This window comes from Zonotrichia albicollis, chromosome 14 (genome assembly GCF_047830755.1).
Source record: "Zonotrichia albicollis isolate bZonAlb1 chromosome 14, bZonAlb1.hap1, whole genome shotgun sequence".
In the NCBI taxonomy this organism is placed as follows: domain Eukaryota; kingdom Metazoa; phylum Chordata; class Aves; order Passeriformes; family Passerellidae; genus Zonotrichia; species Zonotrichia albicollis.
Genome location: NC_133832.1, coordinates 20,765,806 through 20,786,797, shown reverse-complemented (window position 1 = coordinate 20,786,797; position 20,992 = coordinate 20,765,806). Strand labels below are relative to the sequence as shown.

At 42.6% G+C, this 20,992-nt stretch overlaps 1 protein-coding gene across 3 annotated transcripts; it reads left to right on the top strand.

The window, feature by feature from the left end:
* The first annotated feature begins 560 nt into the window (after positions 1-560).
* On the top strand, positions 561-14,134 carry VGLL1 (vestigial like family member 1). 3 transcript variants are annotated; one of them, XM_074551450.1, is made up of 6 exons: positions 561-2,227; positions 4,740-4,803; positions 5,394-5,623; positions 6,214-6,633; positions 8,728-8,787; positions 9,406-14,134. In XM_074551450.1, exons 3-6 carry the CDS (start codon positions 5,413-5,415, stop codon positions 9,444-9,446), a joined length of 732 nt encoding a protein of 243 aa, XP_074407551.1. In that variant the 5' UTR covers positions 561-2,227; positions 4,740-4,803; positions 5,394-5,412; the 3' UTR covers positions 9,447-14,134. The 3 variants fall into 3 exon arrangements, with proteins under 3 accessions (XP_074407551.1, XP_026654154.2, XP_074407550.1); XM_026798353.2 differs by having other exon boundaries at positions 4,740-5,623; XM_074551449.1 differs by having other exon boundaries at positions 4,740-5,623; positions 6,217-6,633; positions 9,406-14,131.
* Positions 14,135-20,992: the final 6,858 nt, after the last annotated feature.

Sequence of the window (20,992 nt, the reverse complement as noted above, 5' to 3'; positions counted from 1 at the left end):
AATTACCTTCATTCACTTAAGAAAATTGAAGGTGTTGGATACTTCATAGAAACCCAAACTTGTCTTTCATCAATATTCATACCTGGAATTCTTGAAACTAAACCAAACCAAATTTGAAAAAAACCCCATGTATTCCTATGGATTTTAATTGGATTTTAAAATTCTTATTTTTATTTCTGCATTTGAGAAAACATACTGCAGTATGGTAAATGAATTCTGTGAGTTGTGTATTTGTGTTGATTTGACTTGTGTGTATTGTAGTGCTCATTATAGTTTGACATCTTACTGTCAGAATACTCTGAAAGTTCTGTAAAATATTTATAGAATTATGAAATCTTTTGCAGCAAGCTGGTTTTTTGCTCATTCTGTAATATGAAAAGTATATTGTTAGATTAAACTTTTCAGTAACTAAACTCAAAATTTTTTCTGACAGGTGATTTTCTTTCAATAAATTAATCATTTTCATTTATCCTTTAAAAAAGCAACATTACAAAGCAAAGTGCTATTTGAATAATATCTAGACTTGTGACAGCATCTGAGAATACCTTTCGTTTGATTTGTTTTTTAAAGGGGTTGTGTTTTATACTACCTTTTTAATAAACAAACTCATGAACAGAACAAGTCTCTGCTGATTAGTTTCAAGGTAACATATTTGTCTTTTTTCCTCAGTAAAAGATACCATAGCATTTGGTGTACAGGAGCTTCAGTTTATAAGCCACATATATTAATGTGCCAGAGCTTCCAGCTGGACCCACTAGACAAGTTGCTGGAACTTTAAGTGGAAATATGGTATTTGTTCCCTATTTATGGATTTGGTTTCAGCCTTCTTCCTGGCTTGGGATGTTAATGGACCTGCATGGAGAGAAAAGGAGCAGGAAGGATCACTGCAGACACTGCAGTTAAAATTGAGATTGTGAAGCAGTTTATAATAAGGACAAATAGAATTTAAATTTTTAATTCTCAAAGGTTTTCAATTTTTTTTCTTCAGCGTTTTAACACTTTGAATGCTTCAAAAGCACTGGAAATCAGTCATTCCATTCTTGTACTGAAGAATAGGGATGAAAATCCCATTTTACCTGGTAGTTCTTTCTAGGAGCTTTAAACTGATGCCATCTTAACCTGTCGAGAGCTTTAACTGTCAGCACGGGAGGAAGATCTCAAATAAGGTCTTGAAAAGCTTTAGCGGAAGGAAATCTCTGCCATACAACACAGTTTAGAAAAGGGAGTCAGAGAAAGAGCAGTGCAGATGTTGAAGACTCTTGCCCTGCTGGTGGACTGGAATCCAGTCTGTCTCACAATGAAAACGTGTTTGCGCAAACAGTGTGTCAATAAAAGACTAAGCACCGTCACGGGAACTCTCCCAGCCTGGTAGTTAAATTGTTCTGGGAAGGGCAGAGGGTGGATTCATACATATTTAGGCAGAGGGAATTGGATTGTGTTCTCCAGCTTTCTGGGCGAGTAAACAAACCCCTAAGCTACTCTATAAAAGACATAATGTCACCAGTTTGGTGACTAGTTCCTCAGTGTGTTTTTTCCAGCTGAGACTGGCAAGTTTGACCCTGTTTCAGCATTTCTGGAATGGTTGAAATTTGCTAATTTTGGTAAACTTGCTACAAAAAAACCTCTTTCCTGCTACAGCCCTTAAAGAAAAAGAATGATTTTTTTTTTTCTTCCCTGTAGTTACTAAAACAGATCCAGCAAAGAAAAGTGAGAAAATTGATTATGCAGTTTATCTGGATTGGAAGCAGGTCTTTTTCTCATAGGTGTTTATTGTTACCAGTTTAAGAGTGAATATTCTGTAACATAGGAAAAATCCTTTATCATTCTGGGCAAGTTTGGTTCATTGCCATATCTTGTTTATCATCTTACTCCAGACTTTTCCAAAGTCCACAGTATCTTCTTTATTGTATACACATTGTCATAAAAAAAAAAAAAAAAAAAAAAACAAACCTAAACCTACTTACAATCCTATTTTCCTCATTCCTGAAACCTCCTAACCTGGTTGACTCGTTGGAGTGCATTTCATGCATTCTTAGCAGATAGGCTGAAGGAAACGCCTCATTCAGTGCAGCTGGAGGCTAGAAAGTGTGGGGAGTTCATGAACGTGGCTTGTCTTCTGCAGTCGCTGCAGTGCACACAGAGCTGGCCGGGCCCAGGAAGGATCCCGATCTGCTGGACACAACATGAGTGTCGCTCATCTGGAAAATCTGACTGACAGTGAGTTAAGGTAGGACAATTCACTGACTTCCTCAAATGTTCCCTTAATTATTCCCTTATTTGACAGGAAATGCCTGCTTGTTAAATTGTGGTTTAATACTTGAGAAGTGGGAGTTTTTTGTTTTTAAAACTGTTTTGAGCTACATGAAATCAAGAATGAAGTGTTCCCTGTCAGATGCTCCAGTACTGCTAAATTAGTACTGCTGGCAAATGTGGGGAATGTGGAAAATATTGTAAAGTATTAGGTCTTGTGGTGAGCTGTCAACAGCCGCCACTCTTAAGCCTGTGTTGACCATAGGTCCTTGTCCACTTGAAGGAGAAATAACTTGCACTATTTTGCCCTTATTAACCCATTCTAAGAGTAGTGAGATATATGAGCTGAGTCCCTTTCATCCTGAGTTCCACTTCTACTCTATTTTGGTCAATGGTTTGTGTCAGTCACAAGTTAGAAGGATTTCTGCCATTTGCAGACCTCGTGCTGGGTGATGGAATAATAGGAAGTTCAGGTAGTGAAGACTATAGTGCTGCCAATTCCTGTCTCCTGGGACGTTAGAATCCTTATGCCCATACAATCACTGAGAGGACTGAGATGTAACCTATGTTATACCTAGCCTTCCTTTGCCTACTTGTTGGAAAGTGCAAGAGGTTTTTAAGGGAAACACTGGGAAAAAAGAGATAAATGACCTTTTTTCCTTTAAAATACTTTATTTTTCCAGCATTTTAACTGGTCACAATCACACAAGCTGTTGCACACAAATGATGCTAAAGGAGCCCAGAATAAATGTCAGGAGCTAGTTAAGCATGTTGATAAAGTGGTACAAAGACATAATGGCTTGTACTGAGTGAAGAATGGGAAAAGTGATCCTCTGGGCCAGCACTAATGCTTTGTAAATTGTATGTTGATGCGTAGTGCTGGTGCAGAGTAGGAAAAGCTGCTTTGCTTATTGCTGTCAAGATGACTTCTTGTCCTTTCTCAGGCCATCTGTTTGCTCGTGTCTTTGCCAATTCTTGGATTGGAATTTTCAATGACAAGTGTTGGCCCCTGGCTGAGCAATTGTGAAGTTTCTTAACCCAAATTGCAGGTTGCTTTCTAAAACAAGACTGGGAAAAAACAGCATCTCTTCCTGTGCTCAAAGTCCTTCCAGTTGTGTGGCTGGGTTGTGCTAGTTCCTGCTTCCCCTCATGGGCCTTGGAAAGGTGCCTGTAAAGTGGGAGGAAGTGTTTCTTAAAGTTTTCTATGTCTGGGAAAGCTGGGTCAGTTTTAAAGTTGTGAAACATTGTCTTCTGAATCAGTGACCTTGCACTCCTGCTCCCACTGCTGTGTTTAGGTGAATCTAGGAGGATGGGGTAAAGCAATAGAAATTTTAAAATAAGGACTAAGGAGCTCCTGAGTTTGGACATGAGTTAGCGGTTGGTGACAGATTAGGCCTGGCTGAGCAAGTGACCATGAGTCAGGGAGAATTGAACAGAGCACATGGTGGTGGGAGATGGAGGTAAACAAGAAAAACTAAATATGGAAGCAAATGATAAACAAGGACAAGAAGTTTTTAGGCGAAGGCTTAAGCATCAGAATGGGGATAGATTATGGCTTGACAACCTTAATCCTCATGCTTCCTAATACTTTCTGAATACTTGTCTTGCAGCCTGAGCAGTTTTTTTCATGTGCAAGAAAATTCTGAGAAACCATTTGAAGGCAGACTCCGCAGGCACTTCAGGGTATCCTTTGAGACGCAGATGAGTGTGGTGTTTATTGGGAAGCTTTTGAGGATTAGGGGATGTATGACTAGGAAAGAAATCAGATAAATGTGTTCAACTGCGTTAAGCAGTGGTGTGTATTACAGAGTTAGTTGGATGGAAACATATATCTAATGATTCATGATGTTTTATGCAGTACGGCTGGCTATTGGCTAAAGGTTGCCCTGATCTCTGAAAAATAACAGCCTTCCTTTTGCTACCTAAATCAATTACACTATGCAGTGTCACGACCTGACAATGAGACTGGAAAATGGAATAGAAACAACAGGCACTTCACTGCATTTGTAGCCTGAGTCTTGCTAAATATTATTTTGATTAGAGAAGGACTTGTGAGCTCTGGCTGGGAAGTTGCTCCCTTGTGGCCAGAAACTGTAAAAATGCATTAAAATTATACTTCTCCAGGGCAAGTAGTGACATTCCTTGTCCTACTCTTACAATACCTGGCTGCAGAGATGTTTAAAGAGAATAAAAGAGAGCCTCTGTTGACTTCCTGCAAACTATTTTAGTTTAAGGCATTCCTGCCTTAAACCTGTTGTCTTACCTTAAATTCTGGATTGTCAGCCTTACATTCTGGTTGACCCACAGTGTGTGTTTTAGCAGTCTTGCTCCAAAATTTTAAGCAGCTGGCAGAACCACCATGTTCCTAGGTAAATTGTTTCAAACAAGAAAAGGTTATTTGTTTTGTTGTCATTTTGTGGTGGTTTTTTACTTGAATTAGCCAGGATTTGAATTTCCAATTATTTAATCAGAATGTTGTTTTTCAACAGGTGAAGCAACTAATTGCTCTTAAAAGTCTTTTTGTTTTGGAGATCTGTGCTGAAAGTGATTAAGGTACTTCAGACTTTACCTTATCTAAAAATTATTAATTTCAGCTCTAATGTAGTATAGTGGGGTTTGGGGTTTTTGTTGCTCCTCTTTTGTTGAGGTTTGTTTTTTTTTCACTTTGTCATTGTTTTTTGAACAACACAAAAACCTAAATTGGACAAAGCATTTTGATAACTTCAGCCCCCAAATTCATTCAGGGATAGTGCCACCTCTGAATTATTTTTTTAAGTGTTTCAGTTCTTTCAGAGGGCACACTTGCACAGTACTACATCCTAAGCCCAGACTTACAAAGTCAGGGTGAGAAATGAAAGCTGGTGGGTAGATATGCCAATTCTGTCCAAGTATTTCATTTTAGAAGTATCTAATAGGAAAATCAGTAAAGAGGTGCATGGAAAAAGAAGAAAAACAGAGAATCTACTCCTACTAATGAGTGTTCTTCTGGCCCCTACCATTTTTGGGAGGAAGCTGAGCTCGCCACTCACTAGGCACTTGAAGTTGAATATTGTCTCTTTGCCCTGTCTGGCTTTTTTGGTTTGTGTTTTTGGGTTTTGTTGTTTGTTTTTGGGGTTTTTTTTTGTTTGTTTTTTTTTTTGCAGGGACTGTTGGTCATTGAAAATGGAAGAAACAAGGAAGCTTTCCCCAAAGCTGAGTAAAAGCAAAGAGCCTGTGAAAACAGAATGGGGATCTCAGAGCGTGGTGTTCACCTATTTCCAAGGGGACATTAACAGCATGGTAGATGAACATTTTTCTAGAGCTCTCAGCAATGTCAAGAACCCCCAAGACCTGAGCACAAAGCACAGGGGTGAGACTGTTGTCCTGAAAAACGGTGAGCTCCTTTCCCTGTGTGGGCCTGGTGTTGGATGGGATGACTGGCTTTTACTAAGGAATTTAACATCCCTTGATCTTAAATTTGAAATTGTGTGCAAACAGAAAGCAAGAGAATCATACTTGTAAAGCCCTAGGATATGTAGCTGGGAATTCCTGGATAAATCCCTGTGATTAGTGGAGTGATTCCTAAGCTTTCCATGGTCCTGTTGACAGGACTAGGTCATCATTTTCCAGCCAAGTGTCCCCATCACTGCTGAATGCAATAAGTGCATTATGACTTAAGTTGTAATCTTCACAAAAATATATTTGTCTAAGCTTGCAGCTGTCAAAAACCTGCCTAAGTTGGTGGTTTTGTAGTGCACATACTACAGTATAAGTACTTAGTAGAAAGATTGATGGTGGTGGTTTAATCTGCTTTTATTATGAATTTGTGGTTGATTTTTAAGATAAGCAGCATTAAAGTGATTTTGTGTTTCTGCAAAAATGAATATGCAATCTGGCAGCATTCCCTTAGAAGTCCACTGGAATTTGCCTTGGGAAAAAAGTAAGAAATGATGAGACTTCAGATGCTTTTTTTCTCTTTTTAAGTAGACAACATGTCTCCCCATCAGTGGAATTTCTCTTCGCATTGCTACAAACCATATCCATCATCTTCTTCAACAAGCATGGCAACTTCTGCTCTGAATTTTTCTGCTGCTGGTGTGGTAGGCCAGTGCCAGCCATCGCCTCTGCGGAGTCATCCAGCTCAACCTGCAGATTTATGGCCCTTCCCTCCAACTGGGACTCCCAGTGTCACTGGTTCAGTGTATCCTCACACCCTCCCTGACCTGCATGCAGCCGATGAGCTGATCTCTGACAGGAAATACAGTTCTCTTCTTGGCCTTCTGCAACAGGAAAGGTGCTTAACATCCATGCAAGAATGCACCATGAAGCAATACTCAAGTTCTGCTTGTATGACTGGACCTGCGAGGTTACAAAATATGAGTCAAAGTTCAGCTCCTGGGGGAGGTAAGAAAACACTATCGCTTTATTCTTTCATGACATCTGATGTAAAGTGACAGAATAATGCCATCTGTTGCTAAGCTTTTCAAGCCGGATCCAACTTCTGGCAAACTCACAGAAATCTTTTACAGTAGATAAGCCTGGTATGTACTGTGGTACTTGGAATCAATTAGCCATATAGTATGGATTAATCAAAAAATGTGCAAAAAAATGTGCCTGCTCACACAATATTTCACCTCTGGCTTACATTGGAAAGGTATTTTAAGTGACTATAAGCATTATTCATAGTGCTATCTTAATCTCTGATAAGCATGGGTATTAGGTGTGGCGTATATCAGATGCTCCCTCATTGGGACCAGAAAGGGGTGGCCAGGAAAGATCCCTGAGCAGCCTCTCCACTGTGCAGGCTGTTAATTATGTTCCAAGTACAGGGTGGGAAACTGCAGCCCTTACCAGCATGGCCAGGGGGTTTTTCTCCCTCCCAGTCCCTGTCTGTAGCTGGAATGGTGAGGGTACAGGGGCTGGTGGACCAGCCTTGCCTTGTCCCCTGGCTAGGAGCTCCTTGCCATGAGGTGCTGCTCCTCTGGCTGCCGAAGGCTATGGCTGCTCTCTGCAGATTTCCCAGAGCTAATGCAATTCACACAGTGGTGATTGTTGCTTATTATCCACAATTACTAGGAATCCCAATCCGAGGTACTACCAGTGCACGGCAGAAAGATGCCTGAAGTTCATTTATGTCCCCACAGCATCTAGATCTGCTGGATAAAATGTTCTCTTGTGAGTAATTCTGCCTTTGAGAAGGTCTCTGGGGTCAGGCTTCCTGGCCAAAGTGCTGATGCCTGTTGGGGTACATCTGCATTGCTATTCCTGGGCATTCCCCAGTCAGGTAGCTTGACACTGGTCTGGAAGGAAAAGGATTGTGAAATTGTTTAGGGAGTCTGCTGGAAAAATACGGTGTGTCCTTCCTGGTTCTTCTAAACAAAAAACATTGGGCATGTGAAGCAATCCTGAGGCTTAGGTTTTGAAAAATAAGCAGCTGTGAAATACCTCCTAGTTACCAAGTTTCGAAACTGCATCAGCAGGAATTTGGCAGAATGTGGGCTAAAGACTGCCTGCAGATACAAGCAGGAGTTTATCTACAGTTCCTCTTTTGAGGATACAACAGATCTATGTTGTTATGAGGACCTGACCGTATGTGTTTTGCTAACTCATTACTGCTAGAATGTCTAATGCCCTGTCTGTTCATGTTAAAGGGACAGTGTCTGTATCTTCAGCTGGAATGCAAGCTGTCTGCTTGTGGTATATGAGCAGAGGTTTTCTGTATGTGTTGCACAGGCACTCACCCTAGACTTTGTGTAGGTAGTGAATGAGAGTTTAATTTCTTTGAAGACACCATCTGAACTGGGATCTCATTTAAGAACAAGCTAAGGTGCCCTCTTCCCCCAAGGGGGCAATGCAAGCCTATCCCAATTCCTGGGAGCCCCAGGAATTGACTCCTTCAGAAAAAGAGCTATTTCATGAAATTAGTCTTGTGTTGATAACAGGGAAGCACTACTAACAACAGTGGACTTCTTTTCCCAAAAATTCAGAAAGAAAATGAGTGAGGAAAAAATTGAAAATTAAATGAAACAGGCCAGTACTCTCCAACCATTACCAATTAAAGCTGTTTCTTTCAGGATGTATACAGGGCCTTTCTGAATATTCGGAGCCTCTAAGCACCACACATGTAATGCCATCAAATTGTGATTATCAAACAACACAACAAGGATCAATAAGAAATGGCTGATTCATGCTCACAGGGAGTCTTTGGCAAATCCCTAGGATATGTACATTTAGTTCAGCTGCAGCAGTCCTTGTTTCCTGGCTCTATCTGTTAAATATACTACTTCTTGCTCTGTGTCATGTGTAAGAACAGCTGATATTTATATTTATGGAAGTGTATGTTGCTGTGCCAGACAGCACAGAGCTCCTCAGCACCTGTGCTATAGGCTGGGCTGCAAAAGCACAAGGTTTCTTTAGTAACTATGGTCTGCTTTTAGCTCTGTGCTGAATCTCTGCTCATCCCCAGTAGTTTTTGTTTTGTTTTGTGTTTTTTTTAAGAGAGGAAAGGAAGCTCTTACCAAGGCTCAGAAAATCCCAGTGTAAGCCATGCCACTGCAGGTGAGTAAAGAAACCAGCAGGTTTAGAACAAATCAGACAGCAGTCTTGCTTATGCATGTAGTATTGAAGATCTTCCTTGTTTGCTTTTGTATTTCAAAAGCTCATTTTCCCCCCAGATAGAACCACCACCTCCCATAACTACATTAATAAAGAAGAATAAAACCCCACTACATTATATTAAAATGAGATACATAGGGGTTTTTTTACCCCTTTCACCTTAGTTTTTGTGCTTATACCTTCAGACTGCCATTTCCCAATGCCTGTTTTGCACTCACTGTCCAAGCTTCAGATCCCAGAAAGATAGAACAGCCCTTGTTTTATACCTCAAGCATGCATGTGGTAGCACTGCTGCAGTTTGCACCAACAAACCCACCATACTCTAAGAAATTATTCCCAAAGCATTCAGGCTTTCTTATTTTTATTAGTCTCTTGGTACAACCAACCGTTGTTGGTTCTTTGATGTGCAATGTTTTGGGCATACTTTGAATAGGTCGCTCTGGTTATTCTAGTAAGGGTTCTTTAGCACCAAACTCAAAGGTGCGATTTTATTTGCACAACATCTTAAGACATTGCAAGGACTGTGCTGTTTGACTGTCCTGATGCTGCTGTGTCTTTCAGGTATTCAGATTCATGACAGAAGACGAGATTTGTACTTCTAGCAACTGAATGTTTCTACTTTATTCTGAAAGAGAAAGTTATTTCTGTGAACTTTTATTATTTGCAACTGTGAATCAAGAAGAAATGAACTGCAGCTATCCTGTGTTTTTTCTCTCAGCTGGAAGAATACATGTACTATTTACTGTGTGGGGAATGACAAAATAATCCATTTCTATACAATGATTTCTAATGTTTGAGGTATTAACCTGGGCAGTATGTTTGTTGTGGCCATATATTGTCTATTTAAGACTTTTCATGTAGGTCTCTTGAAAGGACTCCTGCCCTTTTTAATCTTTCTATGTTTATTAATTTACCACTCCTGATAAGAAGAGCAATTCTTATCAATGCAGTTGATAACCCATAAATGCAGGGATGCAGTTAGCATATTTCAATGCTGGACCTTCTTAGCTTGATTTGATATCTACATATAAGACTGTTTAAAACAGTCTTAGGCCACTGGCAAGAGACTTCAACCACAGGCCAGCAAAGCACATTATTTATGCTGCGAAAGTGCTGCAATTTATGACCATATTTGCAATTCCTAGGGATACTCTTCAGAAGTATATAATATACTTATGCCTGAAGGCTCTGTTTTGTCCTCTCACTAATGTATCATCATCCTCTAGAAAGCAGTGAATTCACAGGAGCTCTGAGAGGAAACCTTGGTTCTCATTGGGTGCAATTAAAATACCATTCAGCAAAAATCTGCAGGTTAGGAGTGTTCTATTTTCCCAGCCTCTCTGCAGATGTAAGAGATTCCTTTTGTAAATAAGCTCTGTGGGTTTATCTTTTCCTTCTCCATTGGTTATACATTAATATAATATAATAGAGCATGATTAGCTTTTTCTGACAGCTCTATGTAGTTGCTGAAGGCAATTTGACCTTTGAGATGGCAGAGCTTGTGATTTTTATAGGACAAATCCTGAACTGGTATAAATGTTTATGACTGTTATATCAGATATCTCTGCTGCCACAGCTCCAGTTATAACACCTTGTGTAATTTTATAAATAATATGAGTTTAACAACATCAGGAGTTTGTGGTACTAATTCTCAAACTGAGATTTTTTTAAAAAGGATTTATTTTTTTAATTTTACAAGTTTGCTCTAGCAGTTACATGTTCTACATCAATCTGAGATCACAAGGGGAACTGTTTTAACTAAACTAATAAAAGATACACCAATGTCCTGTCTCGCTATAGATAAGCACTGAAAAAAACCCACTCCTTTTTAATATTTCTACAAAAAATCCCTTTCTTCTCTTTTAAAAATATTTGTCCAAGTAGTTTTGTTATCCCAACTCATTTAATTACCTGATTTTAAGGCTACATGGTAATATAATTTGACTTCCTCTATGAACCATAGCAAAGATTTCCTACCTGTATCATGTAAATCTGTCATACTGGCATATGCTATAATTCTATTCTTAAAAATATTGATTTTTTTTTCCTTCCTCTTCCATCCCTTCCAAAGGACAATACTTATTTAATTTCCCTGCAAGGTCTGAAAAGATAGTCTATTTAAATGGTCTTAAATGTAGTGCTTCCCTTGGGGGGCTGGGAATATACAAGATTACTTATAAAACCCTTATTTCTGGTGAATCAGACAAGTGGAGTTGGACAGTGTGGGGGGGGGAACCCCTTGTTTTTAAATGTATGTCACTTATTGCAAGAACAGGGAGGCATTAATGGCTCTGCCTTGACAGGGTCATGTTGAGCCATTGCTGCAAGGTTTGCGTCCTCATTGTCCAGCTGTCTGGCAGACCTGGGGAAAGGGAACAAGTGTCCAAATAGCCCAAAGGTCCCTGGACCCCTTGCCAGTGCAGGCTCCACACCAGGCACACAGGTGCTTTCTCTCTTCCCTGGCTTTCAGAGGAAGGAGGATGGAATAGAGGGCTGCGGCCCAGAGGCTCTGCTATTCTGGCATTTTGTCTAATACCATCACAGCACCATGCGCCAGAGTGTGCCCGGGTTTATGGCATCTCACTGCTCTTCTGCAATAAACATAGTTAACCCATCACTGCAATTTGCCTTTAATGATTTAGTATAAGAGAATTTTGAACATTTCACAGCAGTTTCCTACATCAGGTAGGCTTCTCTTTATACATGTATACATTAAAACAATATAGATACACATACAGGCTCCTCTAGAATATTGTTTGTCTGGAGTGGAGTGTTTCTTGCATTCGGGATGTTCAAGCCCAGCATGTTGCAGTGTTCCTGTGCTGCCCTGCTGTTGTCATGCTCCAATGACTGTCTTCACTCCCATTCGGCACGTACTCTCCTTACTGGCCAGGACTTGGCAACTGGGATGCTGTATCCAGCAGCTGCCATCTGGTGTAGCATCCCATGAGCTCTCCCCCCTTGGTCAATCCCCTCAGCCTTGGAAACATTAGCCACTTACCATAGAGTCATCCCTACCAAGGAGAAAAACTATCTCCCCCATGGACTTGGTGTTCCCACTTCCTCGGGTTTCTCCTTCCCTGTCACTGGCTTGGCATCCCAGGTGGCCACCCCCCTTCCCCTGGAGGCCAGGCCCCTCTGGCCAGCCCTTAGCCCTGCTCCCCACCCCTTCCTCTTCATAAGCTCCTGCTCCACGCAGCTCATCCTCTTTTCCCTGGGTTTGTCCTTTAGCAACTGTGTTACTCTGCTGGAATAAAACCTTGCAGAAGAGCTTTCTTGCCTCTATGGTTGAGGCAGCTGCGGTGAGTGTTGAGTGGAGGCTTGACTGCATTGCCTGAATGTTAACTCAGCCTGTCTTTCAACAAGAGAGGCTTGCTGGGGACAAGAGATCGGCAGCAGTGCTTACCACTTTAACACCCGCATTTTTAAGCTGGTGCTTTCCAGTTATCTTTGGTCCCTCCTCTGAATGCAACAGTCCTGGAGGTGATGGGAGAAGGGATGCTGGATGTTCCCCTTTCAACAGCTTCTGATCCCCTGAATGATAATGGACCTCTGCCAAGACCATTCCTAAGAACAGACAGGGGCCAGGTGTTACATCCTTGTAAGTGTTCAAAAAGTGGGTGGGTGGGGCTCTCAGGGCTGTGGTTTAATGGTGAACACAGTGATGCTGGTTAGTGGTTGGATTTGATGATCTGGGAAGTCTTTCCAACCATAATGATTGTATGATTTTCTATTAATTTACTGACCCTGTGAGAAACCACTACTTTCCTTGAATTGGGCGTCCTCTAATCCAGGAATAAATTGTTTGCACAGGTAGCTTTTCTCCTGTCTTTTTCTGATGGACAGATGAGATGCCAACTACATGCTTTATGAGCTCTGGTCAGAGATGAATGCATCTCTGAGATCCATTAGTCTCAGAGATTGAAGTCAAGCGCTGGACATACCTGCCCTGTGTGGAGTCTAGGCCTTTTTTTACTCAGCTGCAGGAATGGGTGTGCATTTTTTCCACCATCTGTGTCCTAGGACACAGACATTTGAGAGGTGCCTTGCTCTGACTCCTCGCATGAGCTGGCTCTGGTCCACCTCTGATGGTCAGAAAAACCTTGTGGGTGGCTGGGAGCAGCAAGCTAGTTTAGCTACTCCACCCTGCTTTAGTCACTCATTAGCAGTGTTAAAAATAGCCCCAGACTGTGGTGACAAACAAGAGAGATTCTTTTGCTGTGAAAGAATAACCTAAAGTGTTACATATATTTTTAAAAAAATAGGAATGCTCATCGCTTTCAAAGGGAGCATGAGCTTTCATTTGCTTTCATTTCTGTTCAGGCGTCAATTAATTTGTCACATCCCAGGTGAGCAAGGGACACCTCATGTACCCATGTGGCATGTAGCCTTTGGCAAGCACTCACTCATCACTGGAATTTTTTACTGTCTTGTGGTTTTTAATCCCATTTTCTTTCAGGCTTTACCAAGTATGATCCAGAGTAAAGGCATTGTTGCACCACTTTTTTCTGTGTTCTGTTTTCCTGCAGTGCCTGGTTTAAAACATTGCATGTTTTGGGCTCAGGGCTCTATTCCACTTAGTCACTGACCCACTGAGAATTTGGTTTGGTACTCCTTTGAGCTAGCATATATCATTAAACTTGGAGGATTTCAGCAGAAAACTGGTGCAAACAAGGTGGTTTTGGTGCCTTGGTATCTGGGAGGGGCTTCAGTTATCACAGGCTGTGTCAGAGGACTGTGTGTTATTGGTCTGACAATATAGCTGCACAAGCAGCTGCACTGTGGTCATATGCTACAGATCACAATTTATTTACTGAGGAGGTGCAAAACTGAGTGCTGAGCAGGCAGCAGCTGGGCTGTCCAGGAAAGCACAGAGGATGTTTTCAAGTTCTTGGAGCCATAATGGAGCTGACTGAGCCAATGTGAGCCAACTCAGATGTGGTGCTCCCCAAAACAGGGTCCAGCAGGAGTGCCCAGGGTCCCCTGTGAGCCACCATGGACCTGGCTGAGCCCAATGCCAAGAATTCACTGCTGATTCATGCTGTCCGCCAGCCTGGTTTCTAGGTGGGGTCAAATTAGGCACAGCAAAACCCTGAGAAAAGTGGCTGCTTCCCTGACCTTCATCCTCACCTCTTGTACTCCCATCTCCTTCCATTGCCCCAGCCCAGGATTTGTAAGCTCTGGATTTGTATCTGACCAGGGACATTTGTGTTTTCCCCATCTATCTCTCTCTAAAAGGCTAATGCTGGAATCAGCACAGGCTTATAAAAATATTATCAAGCAGCATTTCATTCTGGAATGCAACAGTATTACAGCTCTTGCTTATGACCTTTCCACCTAAGATAGGGATAAAATAACATCTCTTTCCCACACAAAAATAAAATATTTCTATGCTCAGAATTATAAAGGAATCAATTAGCTCCCAATACCATGTTTTCCCAGAGCAAGGTGTCACTTTAGATAGATTCCTCTGCCAAACAGAAAAACAAATTTAGTGGATGGGAGGAAACTGAATGTACTGAACTCCCAAAGGGCATCTCTAGTGACTGAGCACAGCCTAAAATAATCCTGTACCAGCTGTCTGTTGGGCCCTGTCACCCTAGAGAGCAGTGCCGAAGCACCCATGCTGCATGGGCTCCATGCGAACTGCCCAAACATCATCAAGTCTCAAGCATGCGCAGCATAAATTATATATATGTGCAGCCCCCCAGCCAAGGAACAATGTGTGCAGTCTGGGTGCTGTGCTCGTCCCATTCTAGGGGAAAACACATCAGCTAATTAAAAGTGATGGGCAATGAGGAAAGTCCTCCAGCTGGACTTTTTAATGCATAAATTTGTTTGTTTTTTCTTTTCCTGGGTAGACTAAGTTGATTCTAAGGAAAACTTCCTGGCTTTAAACTGTCACCTAACCAAGACATTTGAGGCATGTGATACTATCACAGTTCCACCCCACATTGTTGGTGCTAGATTTGTGCCACATTTTAAGAAAAGAATAGCATTAAAACACTCTTTTTTCCCCTCCTTTCCAAGGCTGCACTAATGACTGCTGACTGCAAAGGTCAGGCTGTATTTTGCTTGCAAATGACAAAGGGACTATGCTAGAAAAACAGCATTAAGGATTGTGGCACTTGTGGGTGCCCAAAACCTGAGTTTGCTGCATAGCACGAAGGTGAGTGTTTTACTCTGAGTAAAAGAGCAGGGGCAGGAGAGGCTGGGCCTGTTTCCACTCTACTCCATGAAGGATTTAAGCACGTTTTTGCTGGCATCTGCATTTGCAAGCAGAGCATGAAATGATTACCCAACACCTGTCCTGAACAATTTGGACTGTTTTTCTGGGTTTGTTCAAATCTGTAGAACCAGGATCATGGCTGCACCACTGTTTCCTGCAAAAAAAATGATTACAGAGAATTCGGTTTATTAGACAGGTTTAAGGCATAAAATCCACAAGCATCACCACTAAGGTGGTGCATTGAACAGAGTTGGTCTGTGGGACTCCTTCCCCCTGCCCCTCCCCAGGCCAGGGCTGAGCTGCTGATAGGGCATGAGTCAGGACAGGGCTGGAGGATGAGATGGATCTGAAGAGGAGGCTTCTAAGTCTGCCCTTCAAAACACGCTGCTGTGGAGCTTGTCTTGCAGGAACAACCCGTGGCATGGTGGGACAGTGGGGAAGATCAGGAGGTAGAGTCACAGTGGAGCTCACAGGCATGAGCAGACAGCGACTCAGGGATGTGCCTCATCCCGGCAAGGGATCCTGGGCAGCATCCTCCTGGCACAGGCGCTAACGAGAGCCCCCTGCCTGCACAGAAACCTGTAGTCTGCCCACAGACTGTGGAAGCAAAAAGCAGTTGCATTTGTTTGGGGTTTCTTGGTTTTTTTTTCATGCTTCACGGGAAAGCAGCCTGAAACTACTGTTGAGAAATGTCAGTTTGGGAAGCAGCTCTGGAATCATCCTGCAGGGTGCTGATGCTGCAGCAGGCTGCCAGGCTGCTCTGATTCCAGGCAGTTTTCCCACACTGACAGGCTGCAGGGCACAAAACAACCGTGTAAGAGTGACTAATGAGAATGGCTGCCTGTTTTTATGAAGAAGCTTGAGAAGGGAGGGGTTTCAGGGAAATGAGAGCCTTCTTTATTGCTCCTCCTTGACTGGGAAAAATGCTTTCTGTGGTTTTACAAACTGGGGAGCACAAGAGCCAGATTTATACCCCTGTGCAAATCCAGCCCCTGATCTCTCATACACACAGCTGCAGCAGACACAAAAATCTGCTTTAATACATACTGAAAAGCCCAGGATCTCCTGACCTGATTCTGCCTTTTATCCTTATGAGGGCAGACACAGGCTCCCTCATAAGATGCAATGGAGTATCAGGAGCTGCAGCTGTGGCAGTCCTGCCCATGCCTCTGACTTTGTTTAAGTCAATAAGAGCAGGAATGTTGCACATCTCCGTAGGAATTATCAAAGGAAGAAATTACTGTCCCTAGTGTCTCTGGCTCAGTTTGTGCATTTCTTGGATTGTGTTCATCTTTTTTAGCAATCTTGAAAGGAGGGAGAGAAATCTATAATTAAATCAATACATATGTAAATGAGCATCTGCCACAGGACCAGTTTTACTTCTTTGTGTAAAACATGCATTTCTATTGATGCATTACTTGTGACATATTCTTTGTATATAAGGGTGTCATTACATTGGATTTTGGCTTGATTTAAGCAATTAAACGAGTCAAACCATTCTAAGCATTTACAGGAATTTTAAAGCTGTTACATTGGCTCTTGATGTATTCTTGATGCTGTCTCAGCTGACAGCTACTTTAGAGATTTATGATTATTCAGAAGTAGGTTTGGATGAATTATTCAGGTAATAACCAGTTTTTGGGTTTTCACTGATCAAATGTGGTTGGATGTAAAACTGAGACCTTCTTGCTAGCCTGCATTCAGATCTGGTTAGTTTCTGAACTTCTCTTAAACCCCTTTGGAAGCAATGGCTTCACTCACTAATTCCTTGGTGGCTCTAAAATTGAAATGCTCTACTTAATTCATCTAGCATACAGGAAAAATATTGGGAGTGTATAGTCTTTATGCCATGAAAGTTATTGCCCATTTAGGCAATTAGTCTGGTCTTGCATTTTTTCTGAATGCTCAGTGCTGCTGTGTAACTGAATATTCAGGGATAAATGTGATCCATTATTTTTTGTTTGTTTTCAGAGCTTTGACCTCCCTAAATCTCGCTTCAAAAAATGTGGTGTATTCTTAGCTGGTCTCTTTGGAAAAAATAATAGTATTGGTGATTGTGCTGTCTGTGATTATTTATTCTGCAGGGACACTCTAGGGGTTGCTGGGCTTCTGTGTTGTGCCTGGGTGCTGCTGCTGTGTGGGCAGCAAGGTCAGAGGATGAGCATCTCCTCCTAACTTGGGAAGTCCAGCTGTGTCAGTACGGCTTGGTCAGGAAGGTTGCTTGATCTCATCCTGTTATTATATGTATTTTTCTGCAACAGGTTTTCACACGTGTGTATAGTCCTCTGTGTCATTGGATCAAGCAAATGCTGCATCTCTCTTTGCTTTCTGGGGTTTTTCTCTTTATCTCCTGCCTTGTGTTACTTCCACCTCTAGGATGGAAGGAAAACAGTCATAACAGCAAATCCAAATGTCTGACTCCTTCTGCATATTCCAGCACCTGGTATTTACCACTCTGTGTGCCTGAGGGTGTGCAATGTATTTGCACGTGTGCCATCAAGTTTGCCTCTGGTTTGTGAGTGAACTCCTGGTGCTTGTGAGAGATACATGTGCAGCTCCTGGGTGACAGATGCCATGTCATGGTGCTGGCATGTTAATTCCAAGAGACTCCACCCAGACAAGCCTCGTCTGCTGTGGAGATCTTCAGAATAGAAAGATGCTCAATGAACCCAAGGACTTTGACATTTGTCACACTCTGCTACTGCTGCAGTCTTTAAATAGTACATTGGCTGTATAATCAGCAAAAGACCCAAGAATTAGTAATGGTTTAGAGCAAGGAACACAAATAATATCTTTTTGCCTTTTGCTAAAGGAGAAAGATATTTGGTAAAGACACCAGCAATGCCCAATGGAAGAGGAATAATGCAAAGGTCATGCTTGCTCGAGGCACAGTTCTCTGCACATGCCTTAGTCCTTGAAAGGTGACAGTAATAGGCCGTAGGCAAGCCAGATCTTCTTCCTAAGGTCCAGGCTTCAACAGCCACCACTGTTTCCCAGGGAGCCACGCTGTGTCCCAGAGCTGCTGTCAAGCAGTCTAGTGTGGGAGGTAAACTTTCCATCCAGTTCAGCTTGGAGAAGTGCCACATTACTGCACTTCATCAGTAAAACCAGCAAATTCTCAAGGCTGAGGAAATGAAAGCTGTAGAGCAGCTCAGCAAGGATCAGACTAGGTGAAGCAAGGAGAAGGAGGTGTTTCTGCTGAAGTGTGTGACCAAACTGTAATGCTTCCAGCTCAGGGCTGCTGTGGGGGACAGCGGGAAGCACAGGTCTCTCTGAAATGCAGCTCTCTGGAGCTCCTCAGTGGAGGAAATTACAAGCAAACTTTGATGTGCACAAATCCTTAATTTCCTTGTTATCGGCTGCTCTTGGAGATCAGAATTGCATCTTTGATCCTAATGTAGGATGGGTTTTCTGCCTTGTGTCTCCTGAGCCTCCAACTCAGGAGACTGGGCTGGGCTGGAGTCATAATCCAGCCCTTGCTCCACGTGATGGTCTGTACTGAGCATCATGCAACGCCATTTCACATCCTCTGATGTTGTTGTGTGTGGACCAAAACCACTGGGCAATGTGCTGCCAATCCATGTGAGAGCTCCTGCCACCACCACACCCTGCAGGAACACAGAAATTCAGGAATTGTGTCTGGTCAGTTCTTCCTTGGCCTTAATCACATCCCAAAGCTGCAAATGCTGGGGTTTCATACTCACCAAGCATCCATATTGGATAGATGTATGAAACCCTCAAGGGTTCCTCATTAATTTTGTACATTGATATCCCCAAGACAGCTATGGAATTTCAAGAACTTTTAATTTCCCATGCAGAGTTCTGGCCTTTTTCCTACCTGAGGAATAATTTTATGAAGGACTCACTGCCACGTAGCCACCCAGCAGAGCCACCTCATTGCAAAGGGTTGTAGTGGTGGCTGTTAGGGAAGAAATTTCCTCTTCATTCTGGGGGGGAGCAGAAAGCTGCCCCATCCTATGAACACAGATTATCCACAGGCTATGAAGAGGACATTGCAGTGGAGGTTTCCAGGGAATATTGCTCCTCCTGTGCCATGCAAGCAGGGTGGCATGCCCCCACCTGTGCAAAGGGATTGTAAATTGTGCTTCTTGCCGAGGCTGGAGAGATATATATCAGGGTTTTGGTAAATCTGCTTGGAGCAAGGAGTGATTATCCAGTTCTTTTCTTTGTGATAGTGCCTTTGGTCATGACCAAAGAGAACGTGGGAAACCTGGTGTGGATATCAGTGGGGACAGTGTTTGGCAGCTCCTGAAATGGGCTTAAAGGACATAGTTTGTCTGAGAGATACCCATTGCCTGCTGTCAATCAGATCCGACCCTTCCAAACAGTTCTTTCCAGGGCATCTTGGACTTCAGCTCTGTTCTCCTGGGAGATGCCTGACCTTCCTCACCACACAGGGTGGAAATTTTGCTTTATGTCTTCTCCCTGTGATCTCAGGTATATGAATGAAGGTGCTGTGAGAGCTCTGAGTTTGTACAAATCTCTTTCAAGATTATTTGAAAACTGGGGCTCATTCTCAGAAACCTGAATCATATGCTTCTACTCTCTAGGACAAGCTCAATGGGTTTTCTGGCTATTGCAGACCCAGAGGTCCTTTCTACCTAAAGTCCTCTGAGGCTGCTGTAAGCAGAAGCCAGTGCTGAGAAAATGAACCTAGTAAACATTGGAAGGAGATTGTGTAATTACCTGGTTTTGTGGTTCGTGATAGTTTTGCATGGGTGGGTACAGTGATGTGAACCTACTTTCGGTTCCATTGATTTTTTTGCCCTGCAAAACTTAAAAAAACCCCACCTGGCTCCTGTTTTCAAAGACCCCCAACAACCACTCCAGAGGTTGCATGCTCTGCTGTTATGAAGGAAATTTGGGATAAATTTGGTGTTCTGCACCAAATGCAGGCTGTGACTTAGTCTCTCTGCCTCATGTGTCAGTGCAACAGAGCTTCACAGCTGTGTGCTTGTGGCAGCACTAAGACCCAACATTGCACTACGTCAGTAATAGCTGTGTGATTCAGCTCAGTTCTTGGAAAATTAGGATGAATTCCTGGGAAAGGAAGCCAGGAAGAGCAGTGATATCCTCAGGACCTGCATTGCAGTGTAGGAACTCAAGGGCAGCTCATGGGAGGGCTGAGACCTTGTGGTGGGTTGACCTTGCTGTCAGATGCCCACTCAGCCACTCAACAAGACAGGGGAGGAAGATGAAAAATTGTGACATAAGGGCTTGGATATGACTCTGAAATTACCATCATGTCCAAAACAGACTCCGAGTGGAGAGGGGGGGGGGGGGGGGGCGAAGATTTTGCTTATCCTGCATCTTCACCTCAAGATACAATGCACTTTGAAATCATATTGCTCTGCAGATTAGAGCTGGCATAGTGATTATTTTCTATATAGGCTGAATCTATTTGGCTATTTATATCTCTGGATCTTTACCCAGAAAAAGAGATGCCTCATTTCACCAGTGATGAAACTGAGACCAGGTGACTTATCTAAGATATCATAAGCAACCAGACACAGGCAGCAAGAGAAAGTGAGTGTCCTGCCTTCCAGATCTCTCCATCTATATGCCCAGATCCCAAAGGTAAACAGGATCCACATCCTGGCTGGCCCATGGCCTGCAAGGGGATGCAAGGAGGCTGGTGCTGAGGGCACAAATTGGGATGTGCTCTAGGTTTGCTTTCCTTCCTGTCCAACCACTGAACCCAGTTTCCGGTATGATTCCCCCAGTTACTGTCATAGAGATGACAACACAATACTTACGTAGGTAGATTTCCTTGTGGCTCAGCAAAATGGTGATTGTTGCATGTTCATCTTCCCCTCCCTGAACAGTGGGGAGAAATGGTCCTTTTTTCCCTGTCCTTAGGCTTAGTGCCAGTAGTGTTTTCCTTGAACAGGTGTCTGG

What these genes read in the sequence shown, in the direction of transcription:
- VGLL1 (XM_026798353.2), top strand. Translation starts at nt 5,122, where the DNA reads ATGCCAATTCTGTCCAAGTATTTCATTTTAGAAGTATCTAATAGGAAA. An exon ending in AAGTTCAGCTCCTGGGGGAG is followed by an intron (nt 6,634 to 8,727) that starts GTAAGAAAACAC and finishes GTTTTTTTTAAG; the next exon opens with AGAGGAAAGGAAGCTCTTAC. An exon ending in TGTAAGCCATGCCACTGCAG is followed by an intron (nt 8,788 to 9,405) that starts GTGAGTAAAGAA and finishes TGTGTCTTTCAG; the next exon opens with GTATTCAGATTCATGACAGA.